This window comes from Lacerta agilis, chromosome 8, assembly GCF_009819535.1.
Source record: "Lacerta agilis isolate rLacAgi1 chromosome 8, rLacAgi1.pri, whole genome shotgun sequence".
In the NCBI taxonomy this organism is placed as follows: domain Eukaryota; kingdom Metazoa; phylum Chordata; class Lepidosauria; order Squamata; family Lacertidae; genus Lacerta; species Lacerta agilis.
The window spans coordinates 48,016,325-48,035,586 of NC_046319.1; the positions used below are offsets into that span (position 1 = coordinate 48,016,325).

Below are 19,262 nucleotides of genomic sequence, written 5' to 3' on the forward strand. Positions count from 1 at the left end.
CAATGACTTTGGATTTGGGGGTCTAGAAGCTTGTGGTCTTTCTTAAACCCCAAATCTCTGATAAAAGGAATCATTAAAAAATCTGAAGGAACCTCAGAGGTCATCTGATCTAACCCCTTGCCTGTATTAATGTCTGCCTCTTCCTTCGTGAGTATAGGACCCGGATCTTTTTCCGTGAACTGAACTCGGAAAGAACAAAATAAAATAAAAAATTCTTTGCAGTAGCACGACTGAACTCGGAAAGCTTCCCTATAGAGACAACGGGATGCTGCTCTAATTCTTTTTTAAAAAAGCTCTATAGGACCATTCGGTGGGAGGAGGGGGCGGGGAGGGGCTGGAAGCGAGGCCCAAGTGCGTCACCCAGCTCTTCTGCCGCGCGTGCGCAGAGCCGTGTCTTGGTCGGCCTCTCGCCATGGCAACGGGGGGAAGCCGTTGGAAAGGAGCCGTTGAAGGGAGAAGCCGGTGTGGTTGGGTGAAGAAGGGGCTCGGGCAGCCAGGCTTCCCCCGGTAGCATGTCCTCCTCCTCCTCAGTGAGAGGAAGAATGGCGAAGACACCTTGAGTGGGCAGCGAAGAAGAGAAAGAGAGGAGGGTATTAAATGGGGACAGCAAGCTGGGGGGCGGCGGCGGCGGCGGCGGCGTGTGTTTAAAACAAAGAGGTGCTGGGGCCAAGCAGTCCTGTCTGGGAGCTCAGTTACCTGACATCCGGCTGCAGCTGTTGCTCCCGAGCAGGGATTGTGCTCTGCTTATGCCCAGAGAGGCATCCTGTGTTACTTGCTTTAAGTGGGCTGCAGCTGCATAGCGCAAATCACGTTAGTGGGTGAAATTTAATTTTTGCAAATTTATTCAGTGAGGGGTTTTGGGTGCAAGGAATTCAACTCTGCTATTGTTTTTGTTATTGGACATCATTTAGCTTGGTAAGTTCACATTTGATGAGGAAGCACGTAAACTGCTTCCGGAAAACCGAAGAATTTTAATTTTGCCTTCTGAAAGTATCAGCTAATACTAAAAATAATAACAAATAATATAGCTGCAAGTTCTTGGCAATCATTTTTAATGATCTCTATGCAATTTTACTTTTTTTACTCACCCAAACAAAACTAAATTATATTAATTTAACCAAAATATATTTTAAATTCCCAAGTCATGTTGCAACTTTTTAGCACCCCTCATTTTGGGAATTTGAAAGGTGAAAAATTCAACACGTTGTAGGGGAGTGAGCAGAATAACCAACAGTGTTGTGGGCACCTTGAAAAGCAACAAACAGCACTACATCTCAGAAGTCAGGCATATAAGTGAGCGTGGGACTGCGGCATAAGGGGCAGACATACCTGGGAGTATGCTGCATTGAATGCGATGCCATCTATCATATGATGCTACACTGTAATGTAATGTATTTCTACAGTAGGCTACAAGAGGGAGGCTACAGTAGGGGAGAGATGGGACCACAGCTCTGCTGGAAAACCAGCAACATTTGGCTCCTCGTTCCAGCTGGCCACTACAAGAATTATGTAACCGAGAAATGGGGCTTAGGTTTTATTTCTTCCTACATCCTCCTAGTCCTATTCCCTTTTTTGTCACCTGTTAAATTATGAGCCCAAGCACTTACCATCAATATTTGTAGGCTGTCCTGAGAGCTGCTGTTTGGCAGAAGAGCCAGATAAAAATGCTTTAAATAATAAAATAGTGGACTGTAATTTCTGATTAAACCAATGTACTATTGGTGGGGCAGAAGAGTTCATGGACCAGCATCTTGCCACCTGTCTTTTTATTTCGGGTATGAAGGGCTTCTGGCCCATGGGCCTATTATACCCAGCTGGGGTTCTAATTTGGGCTGCTGTGCTATTTTTCCTTTGCCAAATGCAGGAACATTTATTCATTTTCAAGATTTATATACTGCTTTTCTTTCACACACAATGGTTCTCAAAGGGGTTCATGGTCATCATACAAATTAATAAAGCATTTAATTTAAAACTATGATTTGCACATACAGTTATGCTTGAATGATCTGAATAAATACAAGGCAGAGTGTTGCAGAGCATGCTGTAACTTTCCTGTTGTCTCTCAGTAGGAACACATCAGAATGCATCCGCTCAATGAAGATCCTGGGTCAGGAGAGGCTGTTGCAGGGGAAGAGAATGGTCAAGGGATGAAAGACTGCGGGCAGGTGGACACCTTTTCCAACAATGAGGACAACTTAACAAAATCAGGTAGTTCTTGCTATCGGAGGTTGTGTGTGTGTAAGTTTTGAACATGAAATAATTTTGACAACACCTTGGCTAAAATGAATGACAAGGCACAACTTTCTGCCATTTTGTGAATATGTTTTTTTAATTTGGCAAGATTTACAGAACACTTAAAAAAACTTGAAGTGGTTTGCATAGAATAATATTAAATACCAATGTTAAGGTTTAAATTAATTTTATTTATTATTTTTAATTAAGAATAGTAAGGAGGACTGAGTACTTCCCTGCTTTACTACACAAGCATAGGAGTGTTTGTATAGAACTGAACAAAATGTGCCCAACACTATAAAAATGTTACACATTCCTTGTTCCCCATTCTTATCGCAATGATACCCTTTCATTTTCCTGACCTTTTTTTTCTTGCACTTGTAAAAGCTCCAGCAAGAGAGAAAGAGCCGCATATAAAACTAAATTAATGCAGACATACACTGCAGTGCAAATACAGTCCCTACAGATACAGATTCCTCTGTTGTGAACAGATGTGTATATTCTGGGATATTACATGCATGCAACAAAATGAAATGAGAGGCCTCCCTCTGGAGTGCCCATCTCTTTGTTTGAGTTAGCAGATTTAAACATCCACTGAGCCTGTTTCCATCTGTCTGAATTTTAGAACTACAGCCTCAACTGCCAGAAGGAGAACAAGGAACAGAAAAAGATCCTGCCAATGAGCAACTGAAGTCGAAAATTATTAGGAATGACTGTGGTAATGGAGAACCAGGTAAATTACATGAAAAATATCAATACTATAAGTTTCAGACCTATGAACAATATTGCCACATTAAATTTCCCATCAGGATCACATACTCCCCCTGGGTGTTACTATGGGGGATTTTTCTGATTCTGGGTGCATTGCTTGCCCTCATGCTCGAAGCTAGATTAATGGGTTGGTATATGGTGTGATGGACTGGGTGAATGATGGGACCATGTAACTTTTGTTCTCAAGTATTTTCTAGCTGGGTTATTCTACTCCACAGCTGCATACTGCACCCACCCTGGGGGGCGGGGTAGACTTACTCCTGTGCCTTTACCAACTGTCTTGGTGCTTTTAAGAGCATAAGAACCGCTTTGCTGGGTCAGACGAAAAAGATTGATTTCAAGTCTGTGATCATGGGAGGCTTCAGTTTTCTTGGAATTTAATTCTTTTTTATGTTCAATTTCAGGCAAAGGAGTAAGGCCAGTCAGACCATTCATTTCACATAGCAAAGGTGGGAGGAGGCCAGAGAGAGCCTGCAGCAATGTATCTTGTTTATTTCTTGATTACATTTTTATCTCCCTTTTCTTCCAAAGAGCTCAGTATGGCATACATTTATTGGTTATACTGCAGCTATCAGTAGGTATTACTGTTTGTAACAGTTAGCTCATTGGAGAAACTTTAGTTTCTGCCTTTAAGGTGAATTTCTTGGATCTATACATTTAAAATACATTCTGCAATATATTGTATTGTCACATATAATCTTCAAGCACCACAGAAGAGAGACAGTTCTGTGACCAACATACATGAACAGAATAAGGAAAATAGAAATGGTGACCAAAAGCCGGTGGTTGGCTCATCCTGTGAACAAGCAAACAAACAAGGTGGTTTGAGGTAATTTAGTTTTTATTGGTAGTCTTACTGTAACAAATCGGGGAATTTTTTAATAGTGCTGCCAGTCTCTTAACCATGTCAAGATATCATGAGTAGGCTGACAGGTTACCCTCCCCCACATGAATTCCCCAATCACTCCCCTTACAGGAGTTAATATTAGTGCCGTGCTATGTCTACAGTGGTGCTATGGTTAACCAAAGTTAGCTTTTAATTAAAGTTTGAAAACTAGGGTTTTGAAGCTGGATCAGTGTCTGTAATGAACTTGATAACATAATTATAAAATCCAGACTACTTGTTGGTTCTGCACTGAGCCTTTGTGTAAAGACTCTCTCAAGAGAGCATGCATTTTATGCAGCCAGCATAAATTACAGATTTCAGATATGCAACGGCTGACCAAAAATAGTACCCTCTTTATTGTTAAATCTCACCCCTAGGCAAACTTTTAAAAAATTAAATTAAAACAACATTCTTTAGCTGTTATTCTGGGTGGATTCAGTGTTCTGTATGCAGAGCCTCTGCTTCCCTTCCAAAAGTATAATCCAAGGATTGGGGAACTTTCTGAACCTTGTGAGAGGTGATGCAATGGGAAGGAGGTTGGTGAAAATATAAATATTAAGCAGCACATCTGCCTTCTAAATACGCAGGTGGAGCTTCTAGAGTATGTACTCCACTCACACTACTTCTTAATGTTTTAGAATGACCAAAAAGATACTGAGGGACCTCTGCAAACAGCATAAGTTGTATGTGACCCCATCCTTGAACGACACCCTCTATCTCCATTACAAAGGTAAGGGCCAATCTGCTAGCTATATTGTAGCAAAAGAACTGAACATGAACCCCTGAGAACATAGAAATATAATTTGTTGAAATATTGTGGAATCTAAATCTAGGTCAATGTATACAAATATTTTATTAAATGTTTCAGAATCAAGTGCACATTTCAACTCCCATCTATTCTGGCATTCTTTGTTCAACAACGGCCAGCAAATGCCTCTGGAAGCAAACCAGTAGAACATGACGCCGATAGTCTTCTCCTGTTTGTCTCCAGCATATACCAGTATCTGGTACTGATGTCCACAGTCTTAACAGGGAGGATAATTCTGTGATTTTTGTGGTAATTCTATAAGTGAAGACATTATGGAGAAAATCTCACTGAACCAAGAGGGGCTTATTTCTTTCTTCATATGAGCCCCTCTCAGTTCAATGAGATTTAGTTCATCTAAGTAAGGATTTATAGCATCTGTAAATGGATCTTTGACAATATATATAATTTTTAAAATCAGCTGTGAGAGGCTCAGATTTTGATAGGAGCAGTGGCAGTGGGGAAAGGGGTGTTTAACTCATGGTTTTCCCAATCTAAATTGCTTCTCCTCTCCCACAGCTGTCAGCCCTGCGGGGGCAGGGTGTGGGGGATACTGGTTCAGTGTTGCTTTCAATGTAACTAACTTTCAGTGGAGTATATCAGCTCAATTGGGCCCCTGGATCTCCTTACCTACAGCAAAAATGAAAGCAGGCTCTGCTTCTTTTTTAAGGTCTTCTTCAAATAACGGTTGGCTAGTTGGTTAAGCCAGTATTTGTGTACCTATGTTTAAGTAATTTTATGTGTGCGATGCAGATATCACCCAACAGAGGAACTTATTTGTTCATGCATTTTGCCAGCTATGACATTCATGAGTACTTTCTGTTGTGTTTGTAGTTAGATTAATATAACTCTCATGTGTAAAATATATGTGCACACCTTCGCAACTAGTTTTGAGATTTCTAAGGCCTCACTGGGAAACAGGCCTTGAACCTTGAAACATGTTGCAACCACTGTACAACTCATTCTGTTATTCCACCCGTGGTCTCACCTGTCCTCCTTCTCCAGAAGCTGTGGGACTATACCTGTACTAGAGTCCTGGTGACTCCCAACAGGTTGAGGAGGGGCAGGTTAAACAAAGGACAAGTGAAGGAGCATTGCAAGAGTTGTATCAGCTGCAGTCTCCTCAGTGCATTTAAAAGGAGACTCTGGCAACCCTGGTTGCTGCCTTTTACTTCTGTTAAAATTCTCCTCTCTTTAAAAAACGATTGCATTAGGAATAATTTGGTATTTCTGTTTACTCTCATTAAAACTTCTGTTAGGGCTCCAGAATATGTTGCCTGAACTTTGGTGATATATTTCATGCTCCCTTGCAGGTTTTTCTCTTTGGTCCTAACCAGATGTACCGGTGATAAACCATGTATGTTGTGTCACTCAGCTATAAAAGGAGCTGTTCACGATATAAAGTGGAGGAGCACCCGTCAAAGAAGGGAATCTAACCTTTTCCCCAACTAACCCCTTTTGCAGCCCCATAGCCCAACCAGGCTCCAGTATTAGACATTACTGAACCATAAGAATTTAAAGACCAACCTCCTGCCCATGCAGGAAATTCACTACTCCAACACTGATTGGTGGCCACCAAGGCTCTGCTGAAAAACATCTAATGAACAAATCAGGTTGTCAGGAACTTCCTCTTAATGTTTAGTCTAAATTTTTTGTCTTGTAATTTGAACCCACTGGTCTAGCTCCTGTCTTTGACAGAAATTGAGTTTATTGTATCATCTATGTGACATCCCTTCAAGTATTTGAAGATGGCTATCCTATTGCCTAGTAATTATTCAGGCTAAACACATCCTACTCTTGAATCCTTTCTTCATAGGACTTGATCCCCAGACCCCTCACCATCTTTGTCACCCTTCTCTGCACATATTCCAGCTTGTTGGTATCATTATTACATTGTGATGCCCAAAAATTGACAATACTCAAACCTTGAAGAAAGCCAAAAGAAACATGAATAGAAATAGAGGCTGTGGAGGGCAGGCAAAGGAAAGCATTCAATTGTATTTTCTTGTTGATGGGTCCCCACTTTAAAACCATATCCCCACTCCTTTTATTTTAACAAATTCATTCTGAAATATGGTCCATGTTGCCGTTGTGTTTACTGCATTTTTCTTCCTGCAGGATTTGATCGTCTGGAGAACCTGGAAGAATATACAGGATTGAAGTGCTTATGGCTGGAATGCAATGGCTTGACTAAGATTGAGAACCTGGATGCCCAGACGGATTTGCGTTGCCTTTATCTGCAGCTGAATTTAATACATAAAATTGAGAATCTTGAACCCTTGGAAAAGCTGGACTCTCTCAACCTCAGCAACAATTATGTCAAGACAATTGAAAACCTCTGTAAGAATTCTAACCTCACTGAAATAAGATCCATAACATGAACATTATTTAGTGATGTTACTGTCATACATGTAGGGGCACCAGTGTGTGAAAACACAGTGCAAAGCATTTCCACCGTAATTTCTGGTGGCTTCTGTGGAGGCAAATTTTGTTGTTGGCATCTGTCTGTCTTGAGAGAGAGTGGTGTGCACCCCTAGGGGTGAAGTCAAATCACTGTGTTAGCAGCACTGAAGTGACCTCCCTGAGATGTAAGCCTGGATGGTGTCTATGGAGGTCCAGGGCTGCCCAGACAACAAGACTATCCCCCCCCCCATCAGCCTCAATAATGTGCTTCAAAAGAAAGCAGAGCAATATGCACTGAGTCAAAAGGAGCAAGGAGGAACATTTTCAGCACTGAAAGTGTTCAGTGGAGCAAGACAAATTGGGAACCAGTTGGGGGGGGTGTGATGGTGAGTGTTGAGGCATTTTAACCCCTAGCTCCACACAGGATCCTAATCTCAAACGAGCCCCTGTGCCTGTAATTTGTGAAGGGAAAGACTTATACACAAGGATAGTAATACAAGGACACAAAATAAAACTCGCACATATTTTGGGCCTGAAACTGAACTAATGTCTATAGTCATATGCCCAAGAGAAGCAATGCTACAGCCTCTTCATGATGTGTGTTTTATTGATTAACTGCAGAGTAAGATTACTTCCCCCTTCAGCTAATCTAAATTCCCCTTCTTGAAATAGACCCCTTGCCCCTTCAACTGTTGTCATCAGACATACCTCTATACTTGCATTTAACTAACAAGCATTCCTAATTACAATTCTATGGCCAGTTAACCTGGACCCCTATACTCTGTATAGGACTGAACTGGGCTTTGCAGTTCCAGTTTGGTATGACTGAGGACTTTCCAGTATTTCAGAGGACAATATGTGGGTGTGTGCATTTTAATATTGTATATCCACAAGCAGAACTTGCTGAGAATCTTGCCCCTATGCCTAAAATGGCAACCTTGGTTGGGCTGTAATTGGTCCTGGCAGCATAATCTTGTTGCCTTTGTTATGATGCTACATTCCTTAATTTATTTGGCAGTCCCATTCATTTTACTTACTCTAACGGTATCCTTACTTTTCAACAGCTTGTTTGAAAGTTCTGCACACTCTACAGATTGCTCACAATCAGCTGCAAACAGTTGAAGACATACAACACTTACAGCAATGCCCAAGTATCAGTGTCCTTGACCTCTCTCACAATAGGATAGATGATCCAAACATTTTAGATGTCCTGGAGACCATGCCTGATTTGGTAAGCAAAGAATAACTAAGATTGCTTTATCTGATCCACCATTTCTTAGGCACAGAATGATTCTGTTCCACTGATCTTACTGCGCTGTGGAAGGATATATGCTGTATCCAGTGCTTCAGGGACATTAACATGCCTTAATAAAATTTAGAGCCGGGTGGTAGGAGAGGAGTTACTGCAATAAATTTGCACAATCAGGAAACAGAATCCTTGGTGGGTTATGTCAATATGAGTATGCTTGATTCAGACCTGCCCTATGCAAGAAGAACAGGGGCCACAAGGAGCAGGTACCAGGTTTAGCTCCTACCCAAGTAATGTCTCTAAATACACCTTTTTCCTTTCTTCTGCAAGAGTGAATGAGAAGAAGGTGCAGTTACTTTAGTTATGCTTGCAGTGTAGCTATGGGGGTTAAGTGAACAAAAGGTTACTCAGACCTGATCCTATGAAAATGATTTAAATAGATATATATTCAACTATTTTTAGTTCCAATATAGCTTCACGTATTGTACAAAAATAATTTCTACTGTTGTATTTTAAATTGAAGCTGTTTTGCTTTTTTTGCAGCGTGTATTGAACTTAATGGGAAATGAAGTAATAAAGAAAATACCTTATTATAGGAGGACACTTACCATCCGATTGAAACATCTGACGTATTTGGATGACAGGCCAGTGTTTCCAAAGGACAGGTAAAATGAGAAAGGAGATAGTGAAGAGATGACCAGTCTAAAATATTATTAGTAGCCTAATAACAATGACAATTAATTAAGCAAAAACCAGGGAGAACAAATTGCTCTTTCCTGCAAGAGCAGCTGGATGATAGATCCAACAGCAGCACTGCACACTTTCAGGCTGTGGAAACTGCCAGATATATGAGTCAGTTCATTATGTAGAAATAAGTTCCACAGAAATTAATACAACATCATTCCATGTGTCTGATGATAGTCATCTTTATTCTTTCCAGAGCCTGTGCAGAAGCCTGGGCTAAGGGTGGCCGTGAAGCTGAACAAAGTGAAAGAGAAACATGGGAATCGAAAGAAAGGAAGAAGATCCAAGACAGTATTGATGCTCTTGCCGCAATCCGGCAAAAAGCTGAAGAGAAGAAAAGGCAGTGGGAAACAGAAGAGAGAGATGGAACATCAGCTGACAGTGAAGAAGGTTTGTGTTTAAACTTTTGAGCAGAACTACTATGCCACCATAGCTCTTTCATCCAGCTTCACACACTTCCAATTTGGGGGGGGGGGCAGAATACACTTGCTGAAGAGGAAAATCTTCATATCCTTTTGGAAGAAAACCAATAAATGGACTAAAGTAACATTGCTCAACAAAAACCCAAGGTTTTACTTGCATGCACACTCATTCTCTTTTTGTTTTTGGGGTGTTCTAGAGGAAATCCCATCTTCAAGCAGCAGCACTGAGACGGACACTACAGGAAAGGACTCGAGTACTTTGGAAGCGTTGGAAACAAAGAAGAAGATTGATAAATTTGTGAAGGACAGCATGGATGCCCACAAGGAGGCTGTGGCTGAAGCAGCAATCTTAGGAGATCAGTTGGGGAGACCAGAGAGTGGTCATAGAAGTAAACATGAACAGGAAGTACAAGAATCAAGCTTTGACATGCATTCAGATTTTGCATGCATTGCAGAAGGTATGTATGTATGCATCTATTTAGCTGTTAGTGCATCTTTTATCCTGGAAATCAAGGTGGCATTCATGGGGACTCCCAGACAGTCTCCCATCCAGATACTGACCAACCACAAACCTATGTAGCTTTAGCAAGGTGGCTGCATCATGTGTTCTCAGACCATGCACTAGCAATACTAGTTGAAACACCATCCAGATTTTGGTTGTAGAGTTGGCTGGGGAAAAGGTTCATCCATTTCATTTCACCAGGGCTCTGAAGGTGGGGTTTGTTTACTTAGGAAAGTCTTATTGACATATATAGGTAACATTCTATAGGGAGGCTGCAAAAATGCTTGCATATTGCAGCATTCCACAAGAGGGACAATATGGTATTTGAGTAACTTTCTACATAGTTTTGTCCAATTGCCTAGCAAATCTTCACATCAATTCAGAAGAGTCCCAGGAATGTAGAGCACTCATGTAGAAACTGACTCTGCAGTTAAGATTTTGTGCAAAGTCAGTCATATAGGTTGCCGTGGGGCACTTCAATGACAGAACAATTTTTTGACAGCCTTTTACTAGGGACAGAGCATAATAGAAAAAAGAGAGCCCAGTATAACCTTCCCATTTCTATATTTTTATACCTAGAACTGTTAAGCATTTTGTCTGTCTGTCTGTCTGTCTGTCTGTCTCTCTCTCTCTCTCTCTCTCTTTTAAGAGATGCCAGTAGATAAGATGGCTACACCTGGATTTCTGCTCACTGAACTTGCTGACCCTGCAGAGATAGAACAAATTAAGTTGGATGTACCAGAAAAACTTTTTCTTGATGTATGTATTAACTGAGGGAAGAAAGGGTGGGTTATGGCCAAGATGAAGCATCTCAGAAATGGGTTTTGTATTTCCACAAACTCCTAAATTTTGTATTTTAAAAGTTACTTCCTTCAGTAAACTCCAGGATAACTTTAATTTTTAGGAGCTACCTGATTTGGAAGATGTAGATATCAGTGAAGTCTCACCAGGAGAGATCTTCACTAGAAAGGTGAGTTATTCGAATAGCACAGTGTTTTCTTAATCCTGTGTTTTTACAGTTAATTTAGATATATTCCTAACAGAGCCACAGACTGTTTTGTAGATCAGGAGACTCTAGAGATATTCTAATATCAGCCAATGTGTCGCTCTAAAATTCTTCAGCTGATGCCACAGAGTACCTCAAACACATATGCACAGACATGTGTGTTCAGAACAAGTTGAAGTGTGCAGATAAAATAGATGGCCATACTACTTCAAAATGTATGTAGCAGGTGTAGCAATCATGGTCCAATGGGCATGGATGATGGGAGTTATACTTTAGCAGCATCTGGAGGGCCAAAGGTTCACCACACTTGCACTAGGTGCTCAATGGCAAGCCCCACTTTCTGCAGAGATGAGCTTCACTCAAGAGCTCCAACCAGGAGCTCCTGAGTGGAACCAGGTTTATATTTGGTGACCAATGCAAAATGCACTGAATGCAAGCGCCACTGCTGAGGAAGCATCAGCAGCACAGCTTAAGGTTCTCACATGTTGGCTTTGTAGTCAAGACTACTGACATCAGATGTGTGAGAGCTAGGCATCACTGTAAAAACTTCCTCATGGGCCAAATTAGAACCACTGGCAGACTAATTTGGCCTGTGGGCCAGAGTTTCCATCCCCATCCCCACTGTTGAGGAGTTAAACTCTCAGTGTGCTTTGGAAAGCAACATCCCTTAGAATAGTGTGAGGGTAGAGAGTATCAAGACTAGACTGGGGGAAATGTATGCCAATACAGGTACAGACATTTTCAAGCTGGTTTTTGTTGTTACCTTTATAGCCAAGTTCTCCAAAGATTGAAGTGATTTCCGAAGCAAGTGATGACAGAGACCGCATAGTTGAAAGAAATACAGACACTTCTAGGAATATAGAGACAGAAGAGATCCCAATCTCTATCTTTTCAAACACATGTAAGATACCCGAAGTCTGTCAAAAGGAAGGCATAGAACCCATTGTAACAGACCTTCTAACACAACATGAGGAAGTCTTGGAAGCCAAAGTACAACCAGCAAAACCCTTGATCGAAGAGATTCCAGGACCTTTGAAACCATTAACAGATGATGAAGGAGATGAATTAATCCCAGACATTGTGGAAAATGGAGAGTGTCACATTGTATCTTCTTGCATAGGTAAATTCACATAGACATGATTTTGGGTCCACCTGCTTGGGTTTTTTTAAGCCACCTGCTCATTTTTTTAATAACGGGACAAATCACCATCAGTATATGTGCCCTATAGCTTCACAACTAGGCTCCAATCCAACTGTGCTATTAAAGAAAACAGTTAATGGTAGCTTCATCTCTTTCCAGGTCCACACATAGTTAATGTGGCTGGCTTATAATTACAGAATGATTACACCTAAAGCCTAACTTTTTTATTTTTAAAGTAACTAATTTATTTCAGTGGTGCTATACTTGAAGTCGTACTTGGGGCCTAATTTCAATGAGCTTCTATGGGTGTAGAGGGGTGGATCTTTCCCTTAAGAGATGTCCATATATGGACATCACATTTGCATAGGGGCTGTGCATAGAAGAGCTGAATATGTCTCAGTCTGATACACATAAAGCTTCTCCACATAATGACTACCACAATTATGGATTCTGTAGGCCCTGTGCAAGCATGAACTTTATGAGTGTAGGCTTCATGCAAACATGGATTTTTGTTTGGGTTTGTTTGGTTTCATGATGAATTATTGTTTTATTTTTGGTATGGTTCTTTTTTTTGTTCACCACTTAGAAATTCTAATTATTAAGCAGTGTATAGATGCCTTAAGTAAATAAATATTATGGCCAATTGGTTGCCATTAGCAAATCTGGACAGGGGATAGACATGTGCAGTGAGTAAATGAGAGACATAATTCCACATATAGAAGTTAGTTAAACTGAACCTAGAATCTGAGCCTATGGAAGTCTTGATACAGCAAAAATCCTCCTATGACTGGTAGGTGTTGCAAAGAGCATAGATTTCACACACTGGTAACTGGTGAGACCCTACCATTGCTGTCCTAGCTGCACTGATCCCATTGGGTCATTTGAGCTTGCCTGACACCTGCAATATCCTGCATCTGGAAGGGTGTTTTAAACAGTGTTTCTTCTGCACAAGGTAATTAAGCATTTCCCCTAGTACTTTAGCCAGAGACTGGTTGTTTTTTGCTGCTTGAGATAGGAAGTTCTCACTCATTTTTTAAGTAATGAAGTTCACAGACACTAACACTAATAATAATTAAGAGCTTTGAGGAAAGGGGCTGTGGATAAGAAATAGTGACTGGCTTAAAGCCATCTTGTGAGTCTGTGGTTGAAGAGAGATTTGACCTGGGCCTTCCTAGCTCATAGCTCACACTTTTAAGCCTTCACTGCCCTGATAAACCAAATGGTAAAGGGTTTCTTATTGCACCCTGTGCTTTCTCTGCTGGGGACCATTCAAGGAATGAACTGCAGTGACTAGTGAGTGGTCCAGTTTAGACCGAATCTCAGCTGCCACTCCTGTCTTTGGAGTAGCTTCTGCCTAATAACTGGTCCTTCTGTTCAGGAAGGTATTTGGGGAGAGTATAGCTCCTATGTCCAGAAACTAACTGAAATTTCACCTCTTAACAGGGAATATCTCTGAAGCAGATAGAGAGCAGCATAATCCTGAAAATGAATGAAGACGTGTTGTATGAATTTATAAAATAGAAGCCAGGATATTTCCCATTGTTCATTAGCATTACTGCATCACAGCGGGTGCTGTAACCCTGGCATCATTAGTCACAAATGCTTTCTGTGACACTATTTGCAGGCAAGCAAAAGTCCAGTCTCTGTTCAATAGTTGTGCCTTACTTTTACCACACTGCTGTGATCAATGGCAGAGCATGCAGTGCCATGGTGCAGATGGGGGCCTTATGCATTGGTCTTTCCAGGTGCTAAGCAACACAAGCTCACCCACAGTATGCATCTGTGAAAGTTCAATGCCACCAAGTCAGGTAACCAACATTTAAAATATGAATTCAGTTTTCAGTCTATTTTCTTTCTTCTGTTGAGAAAAGGTTGTTTAATCAGTAGCATCCAGCAAAAATGATAATTTAAGTCTCATTTATTTTGGTGAGAGTTGAGTACATGATTAACTTTCTCCCCCTGAAATCACACTTGCTTCACTTTTGTTGGATTCTGCTCTAAGTTTGTAGAAAGTCATTGCCATTGTTTTGCTTATTTTGGTTACATGTTTACTTTTGTTTGTAATTCAGTCTGAGTAAATGATTTTGTTCTCAGCTTCTTGCATCATTTGTTATCCGACTTGTGGTGGGGCATATTGCACACCCTTGACATCAGCATAGACAGAGAAACCCAACAAGCTAGCCTTCACAGAAAGGCACCAGAGGTTTTCACCTGACCCTCTTAAAAGCATCCACTCTAAATCTGCAGAACTATTGGCTAGAGTCCACCTTCCTACAAAAGCTTCACATTTAGTGCCCTAGTCCCACCCCCACAAAGCATCACAGCTTCTTTTGTTCATTAGGAGACTGACGTTTGCTCCTGGCCAGGTCACCATCTTAATTTGGGGGCTCATGATCCTGATATGGCTACAAATATTTGTGGTATACAAGGCGGCCATTCCAAAGTACAATCACCTTGCAGACAGGCTGTGTTGCAAGGTCTTTTTAGGTCCGGTGGCTGCTGTGGTCACAGGCTGAAGGACTAATTTGGCAGGTGCTTAATGAATTGAATACTTTACAATTGTTTCTGCTTATATGCATCTTTGCAAATCAAAACAAATGCTAGTAGCATGTGTAAAAGAGTATGTATCACCACCCTGATCCTCTATGTATATAGAGTTAAGACTGGATGGTTGATGGCTTCTAACAGAATGCAAGTGAGACATGCAATCCCTCCCTCTATACAAATGCATTAACTGCTATAAAGATTTTTGTAGTTTAACCCATGGTGACAGTGTTAAGGGGAAGCAAAGCAAAAGCAGCCCACCACCCCCAACACTGAGTAGGCCTAAACTACATCACAGGGGTAAATAAAACAGGGTAATCCCATGGATACCTCCAAGTTCCCTGGAGGAAAAGCAAGATTACAGTATGGGAAAATAGGGAGGCAAGTCTGTTTATCTAATATAGGATGCTACTGATATTAATACACAGAAAAATGAATACAAGGAAAATAAAAGGCTGTGAAAGCAGAACTTAATGAGGAAAAAGAAAACCTCTTTAATTAGCATAGCTTGTAAAACTTTACAAATGTACAGCATAGTGCAAAATTGCAGGTTCAGCACATCAACTTCAAGTATGAAAGCATAAAATAGCCAAGAAACCCAATCACACACACCACCTTTCAAGAAAAATTCATTGAAGTAGAGATAATTCTATTCCCCTTGATTTCCACTTTCTGAAGAAAACTAGATAAGATGGGTATGAACTCTAGTGAATCACTTTCATAATCAGAAAAGGGTTGGGAGCTAATTTGTTTCTTAGTCAATATCATTTTTAAAAATGCTGCACCTGTATCATTGCAAGTGGTGTCTTAAGAGAGCTACAAAAATGTATAAAACACTAGATTCTACAAAAAATTACAGATTGCTACTGAACAGACTGATAAAGCTGCAAAGGGAAGAAAATCATGTTGTCCACTCTTCAGAAATAATTCTGCCCAGCAAAGTTACGATGTGGAAAATCAGCTGAGAAGCGAGAGTGAGGGCTCTCTGTGCATGTACACATGCGCTGCTGTGTGTTCCAATCTGTAATGTGTCTACACTTTGGTATATAGACAATGTGTGGTGTGTGTGCACTGTGGTATGTGCATTCATATACTGTGTGTGTGTGTGTGTGTCCATGTCAACTGCTAGCATGCAAATCCCAGAGGGGTTGCAATGGAGTAAGGAAGCTTTTGGCAAATAAATAGCAGGCACACACAGGTGCTAAAGCATTCTTTCTACCCTGTTTCTCCTAAAATAAGACATAGCCATAAAATAAGCCATAGCAGGATTTCTATGCATTTGCGAAATATAAGCCGTTCCCCAAAAATAAGCCATACCCCGAAAATAAGCCATAGTGACGTGGTACCTCCCATTAAAACAGCCTGGAGAGGCGTGGCTATGCAGCGTACTGATGCGGCACGGTTAAAATAAGACATCCCCTGAAAATAAGCCATACTGTGTTTTGTTGAGCGGAAAAAAATATAAGACGGTGTCTTATTTTAGGAGAAACACGGTACTTTATAAATCATCACTACCACTGAGGCTATGCTTAATTTCTAAACTTAGAAGGTGCCAGGGTAAAAGTCAATGCCTCTCTAGTACAGGTATGTGTGGGATGGTGTGCTTACCAAGGAATGAGGAAGGCATGTTGCACATGCTGAGAGGTACTCTGTTATGAGGTACCATGTTCTAGGTCTAGGTTCTTCTAACAAATAGTTTATCAAGACTTAGCTCTTGTCTAAAATTAATTCTGACCTAAACACATTCTTTATCTGTTCTAAAAGGCCTAACTACTGGCTTAATAGTCATTCTCTCCCCACAAATTAACCATGCAAAATCCCATTCTGAGAGGGTTGCATAAGAGAAATCTCAGTATCCTCACCAAGCTACATGTGCCAGGAATCTAGGGAAACCATAGCCATTAAATTGGCAATAAACCTGATAAAGTTTCAGTATACAAGCATTGCAGTGTATTAGTAAGTAAAAATAAGGCTCTGCTGCTCTTGATGTTTTGTAAAAACTAAGGAAGCCAACTGATGCATTCTCACTCGCTTTCCCTTTATTTTCATCACACACAGTTTAAAGTATCCTGGAGGGAGTTTGTGTAGACATGGATCATGCAAAAATCTACAGCTAACTAGAGGAATTCTGGAGTGACTTCAGCCCCACAGCTGCCTCCATATAGGGGCATTTTATGGGAACAAGTTTTCTAAGAGATAATCCTGTCAGTGGGGACTTCTGGGACAAATAATTTTCCAGATGTTAGGAATGCTGATCCAATGTACCAAATTCCTGCAAGCTGACCAGGAACTGTGTTGAATGCCATGTTCATCCTTGTTGGACCACATGGCAGGCAAAGGAATCAACAAGATGAGGGTGGATGACAGTCAAAAGCACGGCTTTCCCAGGAATATACACATCAAACATTTTGATGAGTGCCGCTGCTTGTGCTTTTCTTTCAGTGCTAAATCATGCAATCCTATTACATAGGAAGTTGCTGTCTGGATGCAGCATCTCCCAAGGAATCTATCATTATCACTTTACTTCAGCTCAATAAACCATAGTGTTATGCAAGATAATCCTTAGGTAATGATTTATGTAAATTGTCCCTAAACAGATACATTTTGGAACACCATGTAGCACAATTAGATGACTAAAAATAACAGTCAAGTCCAGCAAACCATGGTTTATAAATCAGATTTCCAGCAAAGCACAACCTGTCAATCAGGAGTAAGCCCTAGAAAGATATGGTCACTTTTTAGCTCGCCTATCTGATGCAAATTCCCCCCACCTTTTCCTTACTAGCCTTAACCATAATTCAACACATTACATTTGTATCAAAACTATAGTTTAGATTCCCTTTTAATCAGATGTTACACACTAACATCAAACCATGGTTTCAAACATTAATTGAGGAATCTATGTTCGCATTAGTCATGGTTTCAAAGCAAGCAAGTGGTAAAGGAGAGAGTAAGAAGAGTTCATATTCCCAAGACTGACCCCGATATCTTGGGTTAATAAGCTCAGGGTAAGATGACAAGGAAGGGTCATGTCAAGAGAGGAGAGGTTCCATGTGTTCTCAAGGCTGGATCTCACAAATATATTTTGAACAGCAGGAAGTCAGGACTGCATTTGTAGCCACAGGCCCTATAGATTTCTGCAAACTTTACTCACACTTGCAATTTTAAGACATGCAATGACTCTCCAAGGATCACCCAGGATTGCAAAGACAGGTGCAAATTGAAAGAAACAAATCGCATACTGTACATCCAAAAACTTTAGAAATTGAACTTTGCAGAATTTAAAATAAATAAATAAATATAAAGCTACAACAATTATCTGTGAAGTCATAACATTTTTTCACATGTTCAAAAAAAAACAAAAAACAATCCCAAATTTAACAATGGCCATAGTTGGGAATGCTGAAAAAAGTCAAGCTAGAAGAATATATATTAGAATTCTCAGAAGCACATCCAATTTTTTATTCAACCCTCCCCAAATAATTTCCTTTCAAACTCCAATAATAAAACAGGTGAGATAAGACAATGACCTGTGAGATCATGGGACCCAGACTGAACATGGGAAGAGATGTACCTTTTTATTGAGGTCTAAGATTTTTCATGAGAAAAAGCTGGACACAGAGCATTTGACAGGACCAAAATGGTGTGTAGGGACCACCTCCTCACTGATTGTCAGTAGCAGTTCAGAAATAAAAGCTTCATTTGAAACATGATGGGAGTTTCAAAAACAGAAAGATAATCCCCTGGACAGCTAACTGTCACAACCTTTGACAGAGAAACAAAAATGACTGCATCACATTTGTGTAACTGTTATGAGTGACTGACTTCCACTTCTTTACATTCAGGCTGCTAGATGTCCCGTCCCGTCCCATCCCCCCCAGTGGGAAGGCAAGGCATAAATGGTTTAATTAAGCTAAGCAAAAGATAACTCATCCTCATTCAGGGAGATCAGGTTCGATGGGATGTGACTGAGATAGGGATTTTAAAGTCCACAGCAGGAAAGAAGGAAGGTGCCATTCTAAACCCAGTGTAAAAAGATGAACTTTTTGGTACATTCATAGTGTTGCAGCTCCTCCAAAAGTGCAGACAGATGCTTTCCAGAATGTCTCTCCCTAAGAACACAAATAGAAAATAGAGAATATTTCTACCAGTGCATCAGTTAACATGAATTGGCAGAGATCTAAACAAAATGTGACATAACATCTACTCTCTCAGAGGAGAGGATGAACAATGAATAAGACAATGGTCCATGTGATAGGTGTCTGATACCAAGCAACCCAGCCAATGTTTTTATTTATGTTATTGGATTTCTAAATCTTCTAATTTTAGAAGTCAGGTTAGGCTGTAACAACATACAGCAACTCACTCTAATGCAGTGTTTTTCAACCCTGTTTCTGTGGAACCTATGGTTTTCACAATCCTCTAGAAGCTCTGCAAAAATTTACAATGTCCTACCTCAGGCACTATATGTTCCCCTCTTGTGCCAGTCACACACACACACACACACACACACAAACACCACCCATGACCATGAATCACGGAAAGACACCTAACCAA

The 19,262-nt window shown here is 40.6% G+C and overlaps 1 protein-coding gene across 4 annotated transcripts; it reads left to right on the plus strand.

Moving 5' to 3' along the window:
• Positions 1-429: 429 nt before the first annotated feature.
• On the plus strand, positions 430-14,254 carry DNAAF1 (dynein axonemal assembly factor 1). Of its 4 annotated transcripts, none has more exons than XM_033157244.1 (15): positions 430-507; positions 2,067-2,208; positions 2,858-2,965; positions 3,408-3,452; positions 3,709-3,832; positions 4,528-4,619; positions 6,813-7,034; positions 8,162-8,328; positions 8,890-9,011; positions 9,287-9,480; positions 9,710-9,970; positions 10,664-10,773; positions 10,919-10,984; positions 11,792-12,140; positions 13,605-14,254. In XM_033157244.1, exons 2-15 carry the CDS (start codon positions 2,082-2,084, stop codon positions 13,652-13,654), a joined length of 2,037 nt encoding a protein of 678 aa, XP_033013135.1. In that variant the 5' UTR covers positions 430-507; positions 2,067-2,081; the 3' UTR covers positions 13,655-14,254. The 4 variants fall into 4 exon arrangements, with proteins under 4 accessions (XP_033013135.1, XP_033013133.1, XP_033013136.1 ...); XM_033157242.1 differs by lacking the exon at positions 430-507 and adding an exon at positions 514-590; XM_033157243.1 differs by lacking the exon at positions 430-507 and adding an exon at positions 524-590 and having other exon boundaries at positions 2,070-2,208.
• Positions 14,255-19,262: the final 5,008 nt, after the last annotated feature.

Excerpts from the sequence above, each read along its gene's own strand:
- DNAAF1 (XM_033157244.1), top strand. The coding sequence starts at position 2,082 with ATGCATCCGCTCAATGAAGATCCTGGGTCAGGAGAGGCTGTTGCAGGG. Across the intron at positions 8,329-8,889 it reads TGGAGACCATGCCTGATTTG|CGTGTATTGAACTTAATGGG; the intron begins GTAAGCAAAGAA and ends CTTTTTTTGCAG. Across the intron at positions 10,774-10,918 it reads CAGAAAAACTTTTTCTTGAT|GAGCTACCTGATTTGGAAGA; the intron begins GTATGTATTAAC and ends TTTAATTTTTAG.